Source organism: Diabrotica virgifera, chromosome 5, assembly GCF_917563875.1.
Source record: "Diabrotica virgifera virgifera chromosome 5, PGI_DIABVI_V3a".
Lineage (NCBI taxonomy): Eukaryota > Metazoa > Arthropoda > Insecta > Coleoptera > Chrysomelidae > Diabrotica > Diabrotica virgifera.
The window spans coordinates 83,700,156-83,717,276 of NC_065447.1; the positions used below are offsets into that span (position 1 = coordinate 83,700,156).

Here is a 17,121-nt window from a genome sequence, read left to right on the forward strand (position 1 = left end):
ATATGCAATTCTACTGATTGTGATCCCACAATCCTGTGCTTACAATGTGTAAGTCCTGTGCTTGTCACGTACAGCATGTCTTGATGAAGATATTCAGACATACGTTCAACATTTAAATGCGCTGCATGATGACTTCAAAAACAGATTTGAAGATATGTATTTTGATGATGGAAATACCACCATGGGTCATAAATCCATTTGATGAGACGGAAGTGGCGGATGTGGTATTACAAGAGGAACTACTAGAGCTCAGCACCAATGAAGAGCTGAAGGTGCAATTTAAAAAAGGCTATCAAACATTTTGGACGCAGGCAGAAATACCTGAAAAATATCCTGGGCTGTGGGAAATTGCGAGAAAACTTTTCATAGCGTTTCCCTCGTCATACCTTGTCGAAAAAAGTTTTAGTGTAGTTACAAACCTATTGACAAAAAAAAAAAGGAACACATTAAACATCGCAGAACGGGGAGATTTGCGGTTAATCCTAACAAAACTAAAGCCAAATATTGATAATTTGCTGTCAATCCATCAAGTACATCCCTCCCATTAAAATTATTGGGATTTTTTTTATTGTTGATTTGCATATTTAAAGTTACGTAACGTTATTAGTGTTTTATTTTAATTCTTTTAAGTCTGCTATCATTATCATTTTAATAAATAGATCGTAAGAAAATATACCTACTATTTTTTGTTTATTTTTATCACTCCGAATTTAGCACTATTTTCGAAGACGGAGAACAGGAGTTAGCGATGTAATTTCCCGAATTGCCACTCTGAAATGGAACTGGGTCGGACACGTCGCCCGAATCAGTGAAGCGAGGTGGACGAAGAGATTACTTGAGTGGAGGCCGAGATTAGAAAAAAAAAGTAGAGGAAGACCACCTACTCATTGGACTGACGATCTCAAGAAAATGTCAAGAAATTGGATGCAAAGTGCTCAAAATAGAGCACAATGAACAAAAATGAGAGAGGCCTATGTCCAGCAGTGTACGCAAAGAGCTGGGTGATGATGAATGATGATGATTTTAGGGTTGGAGCTCACCCGCGACGCCAATTTCCATCGTTATATCTTCACATTTGGGACGAGTTTTGGGAATATGGTAAAAATGTAGCAGCAGGGGGTCCACCGAAACCAGTAAATTTTTAAAGGGGTCTACGAGAAGAAATAGTTTGGGAACCTCTGGTATAGACTTTGTAATGGCAACCGAAGGGTCAATCGAATATACATATAAAAAAAACTGGACATCTATTTGTGATGCATTGTATAATGCATAAATCATAAATTTAAATATATTCTGTGATGTACTTAAGCCATACGCTAAATAAATAAACAGTGCCTGAATAATCGATACATTTACGCTGATCTTTTCTAGTACTTTCTGGACTTTTTTAATTACCATAAATTGTGTCTTTTTTGTGTTAAGTGACAGTCCGTTTTCTTCACTTAACCATTTGTTGTAAATCCTGAAGACATTCCGCTAATAAAATAGTGTCGTCGGCAAACCGTATATTATTGATTGGTCGACCATTTCCTTTTATTCCCGTAGTTAGTTCTTCTAGTGCTTCCTGGATGATTTCCTCTAAATACAAATTGAACAAAGTAGGAGACAGGACACAACCACAGTATATAGAGGTTCCCTCTTTATACTTTGACACAGCCCTGACTGACGTCTGAAAATACGTTACAATAACTAAACAAGTTGTTATTAAAAGTCAAAAACCTAGATTATTTAAAGTCCTGAGAAAAATCTTCCCTGGTTTGTAATTTCAACTGAATATAAATTTTATTAAAATTAACAACTATGTACCATTGAGCCTTAAAATGTCTAGACTTTTAGTTTCGACAGAGCCAGCAGACCGTAACCATCATACAAACGGTATATGAAATATAATAGTGACAGCTTTTTGTAGATTAGGTAGGTACTATGTAGATTAAATCTAACTATGCTTTGTTTATTGTTTGGGTGGCAACGTACGGAAATGTGTAAATGTAAATGTACTCCCATTATCGCCCATTACAGTTAGTATCAACGTTGAAACATTGAAAAGCAAAAGTAACATTGTTTGGGAAAAATAAAAGTTCTGTGATGAAGTTTGAAATATTTATGTGATTTTTATATCTGATAATCAAAGCACGAAAAAAAAAACTCGCTGATGACTAATGTGATTGTAAAGTGAAGCATAAAAAAGTTCAATTCAAGGAGCTTCGTCTTCTTCTTTTTGTATAGACATGACTCTGTCTGTTTTTCAATGTGCCTCCAGTAAGTTGTCATTTCATCATTTTCGTGGTCTTCCCACTGATCGACTTCCTATTGGGGAACCGTCTCTCGCCGTCCTTACTACTCTATTTGTTGTCATTCGGCTTATGTGGTCGTTCCATTCTACTCTTCTGTTTTTCACCCAGTGTTAATGTTGTCCACCTTGCATCTCCGTCGTATATCTGCACTTCTAGCTCTATCTCATAGTGTCTTACTATCGATTGTGTTTTCATCTCTGCTGTTTCTAGCATTCTTTTTGTCCTTTCTGTATCAGGTCATGTTTCTGTCGCGTTTGTCATTATTGGTCTGATGACTGTTTTGTAAATTCTGCCTTTCACTTCTTTTCCGATATTTTTATTTCTTCATATTGTTTCATTCAGGACACCTGCGGCTCTGTTTGCTTTATTCTCCTGATCTTCCACTTCTGTTTCGAGCTTTCCGTAGCTAGATAGTGTGATGCCTATAGTCTAAGAGCTAGTGAACCCTCCGACTAAAGGTCTTCCTGTAAGGCTAAAAATTTGTATAGTGATAATTCATAGTACACCAAGGCTAAAAACCATGACCTGGCAGGCATCAGCCCTGCACTTGTATCTACCAGGTGAATCGAAAAGTGCAAATTTAGGGTGTAAAATAAACTTTCTCCTGTAAAGTTTAAATTTAAGTATGTGTTTGAGTAAGTCATTTAGAAGAAATGTGTACAATGACAGGCGATTCTGAAGAGCATAAGACCTTGCCAAGCGAGGGGAAAGATTAGGGGTTTTTCCTAAAATTCTTATTTTTGCATCGAACAAAGTTTTTTTAGGTTTGTTGTATCATTCCAAACAGAAAAGGTCTTTAGTGACTTTTCTCTTAGGTTAATAGTTTTTGTTATATAAGCGATTAAAAATTTTGAAAATTGCGAAATCGGCCATTTTTAACTCTAAATCGGACATTTAACTAAATATTTCAATGTTGCCAAGGTAGGTAGATATTCTTTAAACATTGAAGAAATCCCGAAGATTTTTTTGCAACACAATATCGAAAACCCCTTTGTTTTTTAATTGCTACTCAAGCGGGCGCGACACTGTAGTATAAATTACGACGTTTGAGTTTGCATAAATTCATTATCTCGAGAATGGGCAAATTTGAAGGGAAATCCTCAGACAGGTCGATTTTTATTTTTAAATTAGGACTTTTTGGCATATTTAATACTAGTGACGTCATCCATCTGGGCGTGATGACGTACTCGATGATTTTTTTAAATGAGAGTAGGGGTTGTGTGACAGCTCATTTGAAAGGTTATTCTCTATTCAGTAATATAAACCTTAACATAATTATTTATACAGGGTGTACAAAAATTTTTTTTCTTCTTTTTGTCTAAATTAATTTAATAATTTTTTTTGTACACCCTGTATAAATAAATATGTTAATGTTTATATTAGTGGTAGTAAGTGGTAGTAATTAAAAAACAAAGGGGTTTCCGATATTGTATTGCAAAAAACTCTTCGGGATTTCATCAATCAGTATTTAAAGAATATTTACTTACCTTGGCAACATTGAAATTTTTGTCCGATTTAGAGTTAAAAATGGCCGATTTCGCAATTTTCAAAATTTTTAATCGCTTATATAACAAAAACTATTAACCTAAGAGAAAAATCACTAAAGATCTTTTCTGTTTGGAATAATCCAAAAAACCTAAAAAAACTTTGTTCGGTGCAAAAAAAATATTTTAGGAAAAACCCCTAAACTTTCAAATCGCCTGGCAAGGTCTTATGTTCTTCAGAATCGCCTGTCATTGTACACATTTCTTCTAAATGACTTACTCAAACACATACTTAAATTTAAACTTTACAGGAGAAAGTTTATTTTACCCCCTAAATTTGAACTTTTCGATTCACCTGGTAGATACACGTGCAGGGCTGATGCCTACCAGGTCAAGGTTTTTAGCCTTGGTGTGCTATGAATTATCACTATACAAATTTCTAGCATTTCAGGAAGACCGTTAGTCGGAGAGTTCACTAGCTCTTAGACTACTAGATATTCAAACTCCATGACTTGTTCTATTATCTGACCCTCCAGCTCTAATTTACACCTTATTATATTTGCTGTTATATCCATGCATTTAGTCATTTTTGGGGAAATTAACATGTTAAATTTTCTATCGGTTATATTAAATTGGTGCAGCATACGTTGTAAATCATCTTCACTTTAAGAGATTAGTATTACGTCATCTGCATAGCAGAATATTTTAAGTTGTATTTCTCCCAGTTGGTATCCTTTTTTTGTTCTTACTTTTTTATTATTTCATGCATGGTCAGGTTGAGCAATAGAGGACTCAGGGAATCGCTCTGTCTTATCCCATTGCCAGCTTTAATTCGGTCAGTTAGTTCTTCATCTACTTTTACTTTCATTGTGTTGTTCTGGTAGATATTTCCGATCGTTTTAATTATTCCTAGAGGTACCTCTCTTGCGTACAATAAATGGATAATGTCCTCTAATTTGACTCTGTTAAAGGCCTTTTTTATGTCCACGAAACATAAGTATGCCGGTTTGTTGTATTCTAAGGATTTCTCTTGAACTTGCCTCATTATAAATATAGCGTCGGTGCATGATCTTCCTGAACTGAAACTTTGTTGTTCTACTGCTGATGTTATAATTTTATTCAGTTTGCTTGTTATCACTTTGGTCATTAATTTTAGTGTTGTGTTTAATAAATTTGACAAAAGTTTTAAGAATGGTGCCAAGAGAGCAACGATTTATCCTGGTGTAGATATCGGTTCAGACCATAACCCTCTAATAGTTGACATCAAAGTGAAGCTCAAAAAAGTCCAAGAAAGGCCCAAAACACCAAAATTAAATATCTCAGCATCCAACAAAACGCTGATAGAAAATGACCTAAATAATCAGCTAAAGAAATTAACAAGTGGAAACAATATTTACATATGGAAAACATTTAAAGATCTTACCTTGAAAGTAATGGAAAATTATATAACAATAATGCACAGGCACAAAAAACAACAATGGATAATTGATGAAATCCTGGAATTGATGGAGCAGACAAGAAAACTGAAAGGTAACAAGACTGAATACAGGGAAAACAGAAACTAATTAAAAAAAAATAAAGGTAGCTAAAGACAAATGGATGGAGTTAGAATTGGAATTAGAACAGTTGAATAAAAACATGATATATTTAATATGTGTAAAAATAACTGTTTTAAAACTACTTCTTCTCTAGCTACTTCTCTTAGCTGGTTTTATCATAACAAACTCCACATACATACTATAACAGATTCGTATAACCGATTTCTATAATTATATAAATGAACTGTATCATGATGATAGACCCGAAGAACTGGAGACCTTAAATGAAGGTGAAGGACCAGAAATACTAAAATCAGAAATACTACATGCTATAAAATTGGCATAAAACAAGAAAGCCGTTGGTCCTGACAACATACCGACAGAGATGTCAAAGCTTTTATGAGGAAAATATTGGAATACTGGTCAAACTTTCTAATGATGTTTATTCGACTGGTGATATCTCTGAAGATTGGTTAAAGTCTGAAATTCATAACTCTACCAAAAAAACAATGTCCAAAAAACTGTAGCGATTATAGAATGATAAGCCTTATAAGTCACACTTTGAAAATATGTCTACGTATCATCCACAGTAGAATCAGAGATAAATGTGAAAAAGACCAGGATGAAACACAATTTGGCTTCAGAAATGGACTGGGAACCCGGGACGCACTCTTTGCACTAAAATGTATTATTGCAGAAATGCCGAGATCAAAGGAAAGACGTCTTTGCTGTATTTATTCACTATGAAAAGGCCTTTGATGGTGTACAGCATCACAAATTAATTATTATATTAAAGGATAAAGGAGTTGACAATCAAGACGTACGAATTATAGAAAAATTATACTGGCGTCAAACAGTGAGAGCTTGCATAAATGGAAAATCAACAGAAATATGTAAAATTCAAAGAGGTGTCAGACAGGGTTGTATACTGTCCCCACTGTTATTCAATCTATATTCAGATAGAATATTTAAAGAAGCGCTGCATAATTTGGAATGGGCGTGAAAGTTAATGGAATCCTGATAAATACAATCAGATATGCAGATGATTCAGTTATTTTAAGTGATGACATGTGACGTGAATGGATTGCAATGCCTTTTAAATGCCATTGACACGGTGGGAAGAGAGTTTGGCCTAAACATTAACTGTTCAAAAACAAAATACATGGTGTTTAGCCGTTCAGCGCATCAAGATTCACGGTTATATGTTGAAGGTCAAATTCAAAGAGTACCTAGTTTTAAATATGTTGGTTGCCATATTACTTAACAACTAAAGCCAGATAAAGAGATAAAATGTGGAATCGAGATAGACCGCACAACATTTTTAAAAATGAGGTCATTCTTTTGTAATGATAACTTGCAACTTCAACTTCGAAAGCGTATGATTAAAGGATACATTTGGTCAGTCCTCTTATACGGTGTCGAAGCATGAACATTAAAAATAACCACCATTAATCATTTGGACGCCTTTGAAATGTGGCTGCACAGACGTACACTAAAAATATCATGGACGGCTATGTTGACAAATATCAAATTTAGAAAGATGGCCTAGTTTGGACACGTAGTGTCCGGTGGGGAAACGGATATAATATTCTACAACTTATTATGATGGGTAAAATTGAAGGACGCAGAGGAATTGGTAGAAAACAGGCCTCTTGATTGAAGAATATCAGGGAGTGGACAGGCATAAAGAAAGCAGAGAGATTATTTAGAATAGCTCGAGACAGAGACAGTTTCGCAATGTTAATCGCCAACGTCAAGGGAACTTGATAGGGCACGTTAAGAAGAAGAAGTTCAATAAATTAATTTCTCTGTAATTCTCCGAGTCCGATTTTTCTCCCTTTTTGAAGAGAGGTTGCTTGATCTCCATTCTTGTGGTATTCTGTTCTATGATTTTTTGGATTTTGCTTGGTCAGATCTTGTCTTCTGTACTCTATGAGTTCATTCGATATTCTGTCCTCTCCTGGTGATTTTCTATTTTTTAATTTCCTTAATGCTTCCGTAACATCTGCGTCTTCAATGTTTATTTCTTCGTTTGTTGTCATTTCAGCTGTTGGTAGTTCGTTATCGTCACCTTTAGCAATAGTCTGCCCATACTTTTAGGCACATACTAGAAAATTTTACTAGAAAATTATACAGTAGTTTCTCTCTATAACGAATACGGGTATTACGAGTTATCGCTTATATTTGGTTATAACGAGGAAAAATGAAATCGAAGAATATGTTTCTTTACCTGTTTTTGAGACCAGTGCTTACCAGCGCACATCTGTGTGCTTATTGAGACCAGTGCTGTAATAAATTCTACCGCCGGTAATAAACTTCTTCCTTCTTGTTTATCTATAGACCGATATTGAATATTGTAGGAAATTTACGATGGCCAAATTTCATTGTTGAGGTCGACCATCGACACCTAATAAACTACGTAAGAGGCATCAAAACATTTCAGTGGTGGTGGTATGCACAATATTATTGTTGTCTGATATAACGAGATGAGATCTCGTTATAGAGGGAGTCTACTGTACTTGAAAATTTTGACCTACGTTATCAGTCACGTCGTTAGATTTTATCTAACATACCTAAGTCAATTCCACTCATATTTAGTTGTGCTGTCCGGTACTCTTGGATATGTGCATTACTTCTTTCTTTCTCGAGGCATTTACGAGTGGAAACTTATGTTGCGAGATTTTTCACCAACATATGATCCCGGGTTAAGTTTCATGTCACGTAATATATTTTTACGTTTCAACAATTTCTTTCTTTAATTTTGGACCCTGTGAGGGGGGAAATTTCCTCCCCGTAGATCCATCACTGGTTCACCAACCAAATGGACTCACACAATGGAGAGACTACTGGATACAAATTTGGAGAGTGAATCACGGGCATGTCGATCGGATAGCTCAGTGCTACTAGCGGCTGACCCACACTTCACTTCGCCGTGAGGTATGTGCGTTCAAGCCCAGCCCAGGCCATCGGAAAAACAAAAAGGCTAACGCGTCAGTATAAAATTCTAAATATGAATCTGGCGCTTAGACTGGAATATGCGGGCATCTGATCGACCTATGAAGGAGCAGTACGGCAAGGGATAAGGGCTTGCGGTGAAACTCTCCCATAGTTCCCTACCGAAGGGCGTTGACGCCTAAGAACGGTGTATACATACATACATCACGGGCAACCCAGAATAAATAGGTAACAGAGAAATATGTAGAATGTAGAACCAGCGTTAAATAATCCTTAATATTCACAATCATTAGGTAAGGTCCATATCTGTACATATAAACAGTGCAATGCAGTTTATCTTACAACCAAATTATTTCTAAAGTTTTAAATACCTCGGAGCGACAATCACCGCAGATAACGACATCATGGAAGAGATAAAAGGGAGCATCCAGGCAGCAAATAGATGTGTGTATAGCCTCCATAACACAAATCTAAAAGCCTAACACGAACATAAAAAATAGGGTATATAAGACAGTGATTAGATAGATGCTGGTGCTCATGTAGGTATGGGTGTGAGACGTGGACGCTGACAAAGGCAATGGAAAGAAAACTCCGGTGTTTTGAGAGAAGAATCATCAGAAGAATCTTTGAATCTTATCACGATCCAAATACTAAACAATACCGAATGAGAACAAATGCCGAGGTCAAATAGATATATAAGGCTAGCGACGTAGTCCAAGAGATTAAATCCCAACGTCTAAGATGGGCAGGTCATATCCATAGACTCCCTGATACCCGCCTTGCCAAGCTAATCTGGGAGGAAGTTCCGACATTAAAAGGACGTCCACGAATACGATGGGGAGATAACATATGGTCAGATTTAAGAACATTGGGGCTACCCACTGACCCAACTATCATGAACGACTGTTCGAAATGGAAGCGAATTGTGCAGTCAACCAAGACACACACCGGGTTGTTGTGCTATGAGAAGAAGAAGAAGAAGAAGAAATTGTTTCTAAAAAAAAAAAAAAATCAATGGGAAAATCCCAATAGTTGGCTGTATACCATAGTTTAAAAAACCAATACAGAAGTAAAAACTTCCAGATTTTTTCTAATATTAATAAATTGTTTCTATTTAAACCACATTGTGGTTTTGTAAATTGGCATTAACGAATGACCGAAATCTAAACTAAATCGTAACATTCATCTGTTATAACGAGTTAGTTTTAAATATGGTTCGCATTCTCACATTAATTCTTACTTGGTAGCCGTTGCTCAAGTTCTGTTGCGATAGTTCTAAATTGTATAGTACAGTTATGGCGTGACGATTAAGTTAATTAATTGGATTGGATACCGATTATTTACTTATTCTTTGTGGATCAATTAGAACAGCAATGAATGATTAAATTCAATATTCGCTGTTATACGTAGTTTCACATTACTCTTATTAATAGTGCTTGCAGTCTGCAGGTATTAACTTCTTTTTTATTTGGAATTGTACATAAAGAATAGTTCCGTTATCTTAAGTCTAATTTATGTTCTCGTTTGAGATATGCCCCAATAGGGAACCTGCACATGTTTGTTTTATTACATAATAATGTTTAGTTTCGTTAAAAAATAAGATTTCCAAAATTTCAGAAGTATAAATTTAAAATCTTCTGTGTATTTAAATCGTTTCAAACGATCGAAAAACGCGCGAACACTTGTGAAATCATATCACAATATTTTGTAATGACTTAATGACATTGCTCCTCTCATTTTCTCATTTAAAAGTATATAATACCATTTTGTTTATGTATATTGGAATTTGATGCACTTTTATTATATCGTCTTTTGTTCCAATTATTACAGATAATTTCGTCCTTACGCAAGATAACGCTCGCCCGCACGTTCCTAGAATAACAATGCAATATCTTCAAGAGGTTGGAATTCAAGTTCTTGATTGGCCGGCAATCAGCCCAGACCTAAACCCAATTGAACATGTTTGGGGCTACCTCGAAAGATGCATAAGAGTCCGTATCGTCGCTCCAGATAACCCGGATGAACTGGGAAATGTTTTAACGGAAGAATGGGAAAATTTTGATTTGGGGTACATACGGTCTCTGATAAGAAATCATCTTCCACAGAGAACGAGGGACGTCATTAGGGCCAGAGGTGCTAATACCAGATACTAAAATGTTCAATTTGTCCTTGAACTTCCCTATTTTATAGATTTGTATTTTTCATTTTTGTTGAATAATTGTTATTTTCATATTTTTGGCCTGTTAATCTTTGATTTTTCATGTTACTGGAATAAACCACTATTAAATATTCCTACGTTTCATTCCCTAGCATTTCCAAAAAAGTTTAGGAGATACTAATCAAAACTTCTATACTTAATACATTTATGCGATACTTTTTGTGACTAGTGTATAATGTACACTTCGTGTCAAAAAAACTGGTACACTCTTTTTCCCAATGTAAACCTGTCTTCAGACTTGACACAATGGCTCGTGAATCACGGCGTTGTTGCCATCACAGATAACGGAATTGCACTAAATTTAAATACAAAAAATATCGTTCAAAAATATATAAAGTTTTTAGACAGGTATTATTTTTATCATTAACAACAAACAAATCTAATAAATTTAATAACCAGAGAGACGGTTGAGTTAATATTAAAAAATCCACTTATGCTTATTCTCATGAGGATCTTTCAGTGCATCACAATTTTTCGATTTCTTTCTAACGCACTAAATTGCATGTGACAGAAAAAAACGCACGTCGGTGATTAGATTTCGTCGGTGACATTTATAACATTTATTCTAGTTGTCAATAGATGACGCCACAAATTATTTACGAATTATATAATATATCTACGAATATAATCTGTACAATTTATAAGACTATACAAATCAAAGAAAATACCATTTTATAAATGCAATAAACACAATTGATTTGATTTTATGCCAAATTACAAATAAAATGTGACAACTGTCAGATTTAACTAAAATGTCATGTCACTAAAATGTATATTATCACGGACTTACCTATTTTTCTATGATTTGTGAGGCACTGAAAAATGCTCATGAAAAGAAGCGTATCACTGAAAAATTAAACGATTAAACAAATTATATAAAAAGGACTGGCTCCAGTCCTCGATGACTTATTTAATTACTTGACATCAGTCAAATTTGACAAATTCGTCAAAATAAATTTTTAAAAATGCCAAGTCAATTAAGTAAGTGTGATAAAACTAGAATTATTTCGAAAATAGAAGATGGTTGGTCTGTCCGACAACTGGCTCAAGAGTTCAATAGAAGCAAAACCACAATTCTCAACATTAATAAAAGATGGGAAAACGAGCAGACTTTGGATAAAAGGAGAGGGAGCGGGAGACCAGCTATTACTACAGCCCAACAAGATCAAACATTATCTAATTATTTAAGAGTGAATCCCTTCCATACGTCAAGGAAAGCAAAAGTGAATACAAACTTTAATACATCTATAACTACAGCATTAAGGAGGATTAAATCGACAGCTTTAAAAAATTGTACAGCCGCCCGAAAATATAAGTATAGCGAGGAACATAAGCAAAGTAGACTCTTATTTGCTTTAAATTATGTCTTAAATGATCCTGTTCATTTTTGATACCGTGTAATTTTTTCTGATGAAAAAGTATTCCAGTCTCGTTATGATGGCCGTATTAGGGTTTATAGACTGCCTGGAAATAGGTATAACGAAAACTATATTTCGTCAAGTGATAAGTCCGGTCGGTTCTCTATAAATGTTTAGGCTTGGATGTATAGAGGAGGTTTAGGAATGTGTTGAAAAATTGAAGAACGATTTAATGCAGGAAATTATTTACATATTTTAGACAATGTGATGTTGCCATCAGTTAGGGAAATTTTCCCCAACAATAATTTTATTTTCCAGCATGACAACTGTTCACTCCACACAGCTCACCGTGTACGGGATTACCTTATGGAAAATAACATTGAAACTTTTCCATGGCCCTCTAAAGGCCTATGCCACATTATGCGTTTTGACCGGATGCGGTGAAAACGCATCCGTTTCCAACGCGGCCGGACCGACCTGTCACACTATGCGTTTAGTCTGGTGCAGTTTGTAAGCGCGTACCGATGACTCAAAACGCATCCGTTTCCAACGTAACCGGACCGATCTGTCACACTATGCGTTTTCACCGGATGCGGCGGAAACGCATCCGGTCAAAACGCATAAGGCCGATGCCACATTATGCGTTTTGAACGGATGCGGTGAAAACGCATAAGTTTCCAACGCAACCGGACCGACCTGTCACACTATGCGTTTAGTCTAGTGCAGGTAGTAAGCGCGTACCGATGACTCAAAACGCATCCGCTTCCAACGCAACCGGACCGATCTGTCACACTATGCGTTTTCACCGGATGCGTCGGAAACGCATCCGGTCAAAACGCATAATGTGGCATCGGCCTAATGTGGCATCGGCCTAAAAGTCCAGATATTAATCCAATAAAGAATGTTTGGGGACTTATGGTCAACAAAATACCGGGTGTCCACTTATATTTTCCCCCATTTTAACTGCCTATAACTTCTAAACGGCTCAAGATACAAATATGCGGTTTTCGCTGAAATGTTTTATTTTAGTAAAAGTTTTGTCTCAATGGATTGAATTTTTTATATCGCTTTCAAATACGAAATAAAAAATGGCGGATTTTTGAAAAAAACGTTGTTGACTTTTTTTTAAATGGAACACCCAGTATATTTTTTGTAAACTGAAAGAAAGGTCATTCACTTATCCAGCGATATAAAGTTTTTCAAAATCGGTTATCAAATCACTGAGTAATTAATTTTTAAAATGAGAGGTGCAACGTGGATATCACATACCTAAATAACATAACTAAGCAAATTGATATTAGGTTTGTTCGTAGAACGATCAGCAACCGTTGCCAACCATCAGACGCATGCGCGCTCGTAGTTTACGAACTCAAACTGTTAACTACGCAGCGCCAACTGTTAACTGCGCATGCGTCTGATGGTTGGCAACGGTTGCTGATCGTTTGGATCGTACTACGAACAAACCTATCATGTTATGCGATTTCCACATTGCATCTCTCATTTTAAAAATTAATTGCTCAGTTATTTGACAACCGATTTTAAAAATTTTTGTATCGTTGGATAGGTAAATGACAGTTTTTTCAAGTATTTGGTAAATGACCATTTTTTATATCGCTTTTAAATAAAAAATGGCGGATTTTTGAAAAAAAAACTTTGTTGACTCTTTTTATTAAAACACCCAGTATATTTTTTGTAACTTGAAAAAACGGTCATTTACCTATCCAGCGATATAAAACTTTTTAAAATCGGTTGTCAAATGACTGAGCAATTAATTTTTAAAATGAGAAATGCAATGTGGAAATCACATAACAATATCATTTTGCTTAGTTATGTTTTTAGGTATGTGATATCCACGTTGCACCTCTCATTTTAAAAATTAATTACTCAGTGATTTGACAACCGATTTTAAAAAACTTTATATCGCTAGATAGGTGACCTTTCTTTCAATTTACAAAAAAATATACTGGGTGTTCCGTTAAAAAAAAGTCAACAACGTTTTTTTTCAAAAATCCGCCATTTTTTTTTTTCGTATTTGAAAGCGATATAAAAAATTCAATCCATTCAGACAAAACTTTTACTAAAATAAAACATTTCAGCGAAAACCGCATATTCCTATCTTGAGCCGTTTAGAAGTTATAGGCAGTTAAAATGGCGGAAAATATAAGTGGACACCCGGTACAAAAGTTAAATGTAATTCACCAAAACAGAGATCATTTTTGTGGACCACAATTGAAGAAACCTGAGAAAGCTTGGCTGAAGATGAAAATTTAGCAGTAAATTTAATTAACTCAGTGCCCAGAAGATTACAAGCAGTTATTGATAATAATGGAGCTATGACAAAATATTAAGGGGAAAGGCGCAAAATGTCGCCTGTCAAAATTTTCTGTGTTTTAAATGTATTCATTTTTTTAGAATCCTGAGAAAACTAATAACTATTTTTGAAAAATTTAAACGTAAAATGAAATATTACGTTATTACCGAGGGCCGAAAGTATCTTAGAATAAATAAAAAGTTTCTTTTGAATGAAACATTTGCAATTAAACATCACTAAATTTTCTTTTATTTTCACCCCTGTAACTTATTAAAATAAACATTATAGAAGTTTTCAGGGACTTTCGGCACTCAGTAATAATGTAATCTTTCATTCTGCGTTTAAATTTTTCAAAAATATACATTATATTTCTCATGATTCGAAAAAAATGAATAGGTACATTTAATAAAACACATTTAACATTTTGATAGGCGACATTTTCCACCTGTGTCCTTAATATTTTAGCAGTTTCGAATTTTATTGTAATACATAATATTTAAATTCCACACTTGTTTACTGTAAAAGTTTTTGATTTTGTATTAATTTCAAATTTTAATTTTTTCAGTGTGTTCTATTTATTTTATCTTAGTATCCCACAATTCTAAAAGAGTTTTGTGCTACACTTTACGAGAAACCCTTCACATTTCTCGATTTTAAATTAAACATAAGAATTTAATGTAATGTCTAGATTTATTATCTGTCATAAATTATAATAGAACAAAAATTAATTTATGGGTACTTAATTGAGATGATGGAACATTACAAAATTAATAAGAGAATTTTTTAGGATGCATGTTTAAATAAATGTGACTGACTAATCGAGAATGCTTGATGTTGTTTTAATTTTTAGTAGCCCTGCTTTTAGCTGGTTTGATATAATATTTTCGTTGAACTGGCAACGTTGCCCTAGAAATAAAAATGACATATGTGACAAGACCAATTTACACAACTTGAAAAACACGATTTTCGATTATAAGACGTACCAGTTTTTTTTTTGACGCGAAGTGTACCACCGCTACAACAATACAAGCAGTTTGATTGTCTAAATTTTATGTTTTTTATTCATTTTTGTTTTTTATATTATAGTGTTATGCTTAAACTTGCATGTCATCTACTTTGGTACAGCTATTTGAAGTTTATAAAAAAGGTGACTATACCTATTTCGTTTTGAATATTAATGGCAATATAAAATTCTTACTTGATATAAGGAATTCCCCGTGACGTAAGAGTTAATATAATGAGATCCATACTTCTTGATGAACGTGAGTACACTATTGACATCACCAATTTTAATGTTGTCTATTTCTTTGGCCGCTTGGTCCAGCACGAACACGTTGTTCGGCAGCCTTTGGAGCTTAACGACATCGCGAAAGCGAGATAACCGCACTAACACATAACAATGTTCTTTGGCAATAAAGGATCCGTTGATCCCAAGGTTCCTCCCGATGGTTTCGGTCGTCCAAGAGGAGGTGAAGGCTTTCCAAGGTTGATCGAGTCTGAAAATAAACAAGAAAATAATTTTATTTAGTTAGGAGTTGAGGAAATTTCTATATTATTTTCCGAAAATCGGTCAGGAATTTAGACATTTTTGATATTTCCTTATACTTAGCCGTTGCCTGGAAACAAAAAATAACTATACGGAAATGTTATTTCCTTACTGTAAGGAAATTTTTTTTTTCTACAACCACTATTCAAAGTGCACTTTTCTGCACGGTTTTATGTTAGCAAACTTGATATTTTCTCACAGTATAAGATATTTGACATTAGTGTGCAAAAAAGTGACGTTTCTGTGCCGCAAAGTGACGTTTCTGTGCCGCAAAGTTCTTTTCTGCACAGTTGACTACCTCATTCTGAGTAACGTTATATTCTGTTTACATCCGTGGACTACCGCATTCTGAGTAACGTTACTGTTTACATCCGTGGTTAAACTTTAGACAAATATATAACCTATAAGACAATTATTATATTTAACTATAGCATAGAAACTAAATTATGGATGTTACAACTGTTTTATTTTACAATTTTATTCTTATTAAACATTTTATAATTATCAAATAACCAATAAGGATTTAGCAACCTGTACAAGAGACGTCGAATGAAGTAGGTTTTGTGTAAATCCGTGACTGCATAAATATAATGTCAATAATGTGTAATAATTGTTTAAATTTAAACAAATTAAGGCAGTGCATTAATTTTTTAACTGATTTCTGTGCAATTTATTTAGGTATAAGGAATTTAAATTGATTAGTAGGTATTAATTAAATACAGTTTAAAATTTATCACATAGGTACCTATTATAATTAATCGTCGTTTGGAAATTGTGATTTTTATTTTTAGGAAAAACTGTGCTTGTAGAAAAAGTATAGTGTGAAACACGTGCAGAAAGGTAATTTCTCACTCGTTTGAATTGCGGCACTCGCTTGCGCTCGTACCGCAACTTTTCAAACTCGTGAGAAATTAGTACCTTTCTGCACTTGTTGCACAATATACTATTTTCTACGGCAGTGCTAAAAGAGCCACTTTAATGCACGCATTTCGTTTCAGAAAGTTGCACTTTCCCGCACGGCGTGCGTGAAAGTAAATTATCCCGCACGGCGTGCGGGAAAGTAAAATACCTTGTAATATGGCATTATAATATATTATAATTCATGCAATAAACCAATATTTAGATATTATTTACTAATTTATTTCAAATTTATCTTATTGTGTTCATGTTTTAATGAAATTAGCGCGATATTTTGATGAAATAATAGTATATTACTTTATGAGGCGGAGAAGCATGACTTTTCTTGACGCGCCCGATATTACGCGCCGAACGAAGTGAGGCGCGTAATAGAGGGCAAGTCAAGAAAAGTCGCTTCTTTGCCGAATGAAGTATACTATTTTTTCTTCAAACGTAGCAATTTTCAACCATAATTAGTACAATTCATACGCTATTTTTACTCGAAATTAACTGTGACAAC

General features: G+C 34.6%; 1 protein-coding gene across 3 annotated transcripts in view; it reads right to left on the bottom strand.

Moving 5' to 3' along the window:
* Positions 1-17,121, bottom strand: part of LOC126885045 (torso-like protein) — a 238,061-nt gene that overhangs the window by 62,471 nt on the left and 158,469 nt on the right. For all 3 annotated transcript variants that reach the window (XM_050651475.1, XM_050651474.1, XM_050651476.1), the window contains exon 4: positions 15,357-15,654. In XM_050651475.1, coding sequence (XP_050507432.1) covers positions 15,357-15,654 — 298 coding nt within the window. The remainder of the gene's footprint in view (positions 1-15,356; positions 15,655-17,121) is intronic.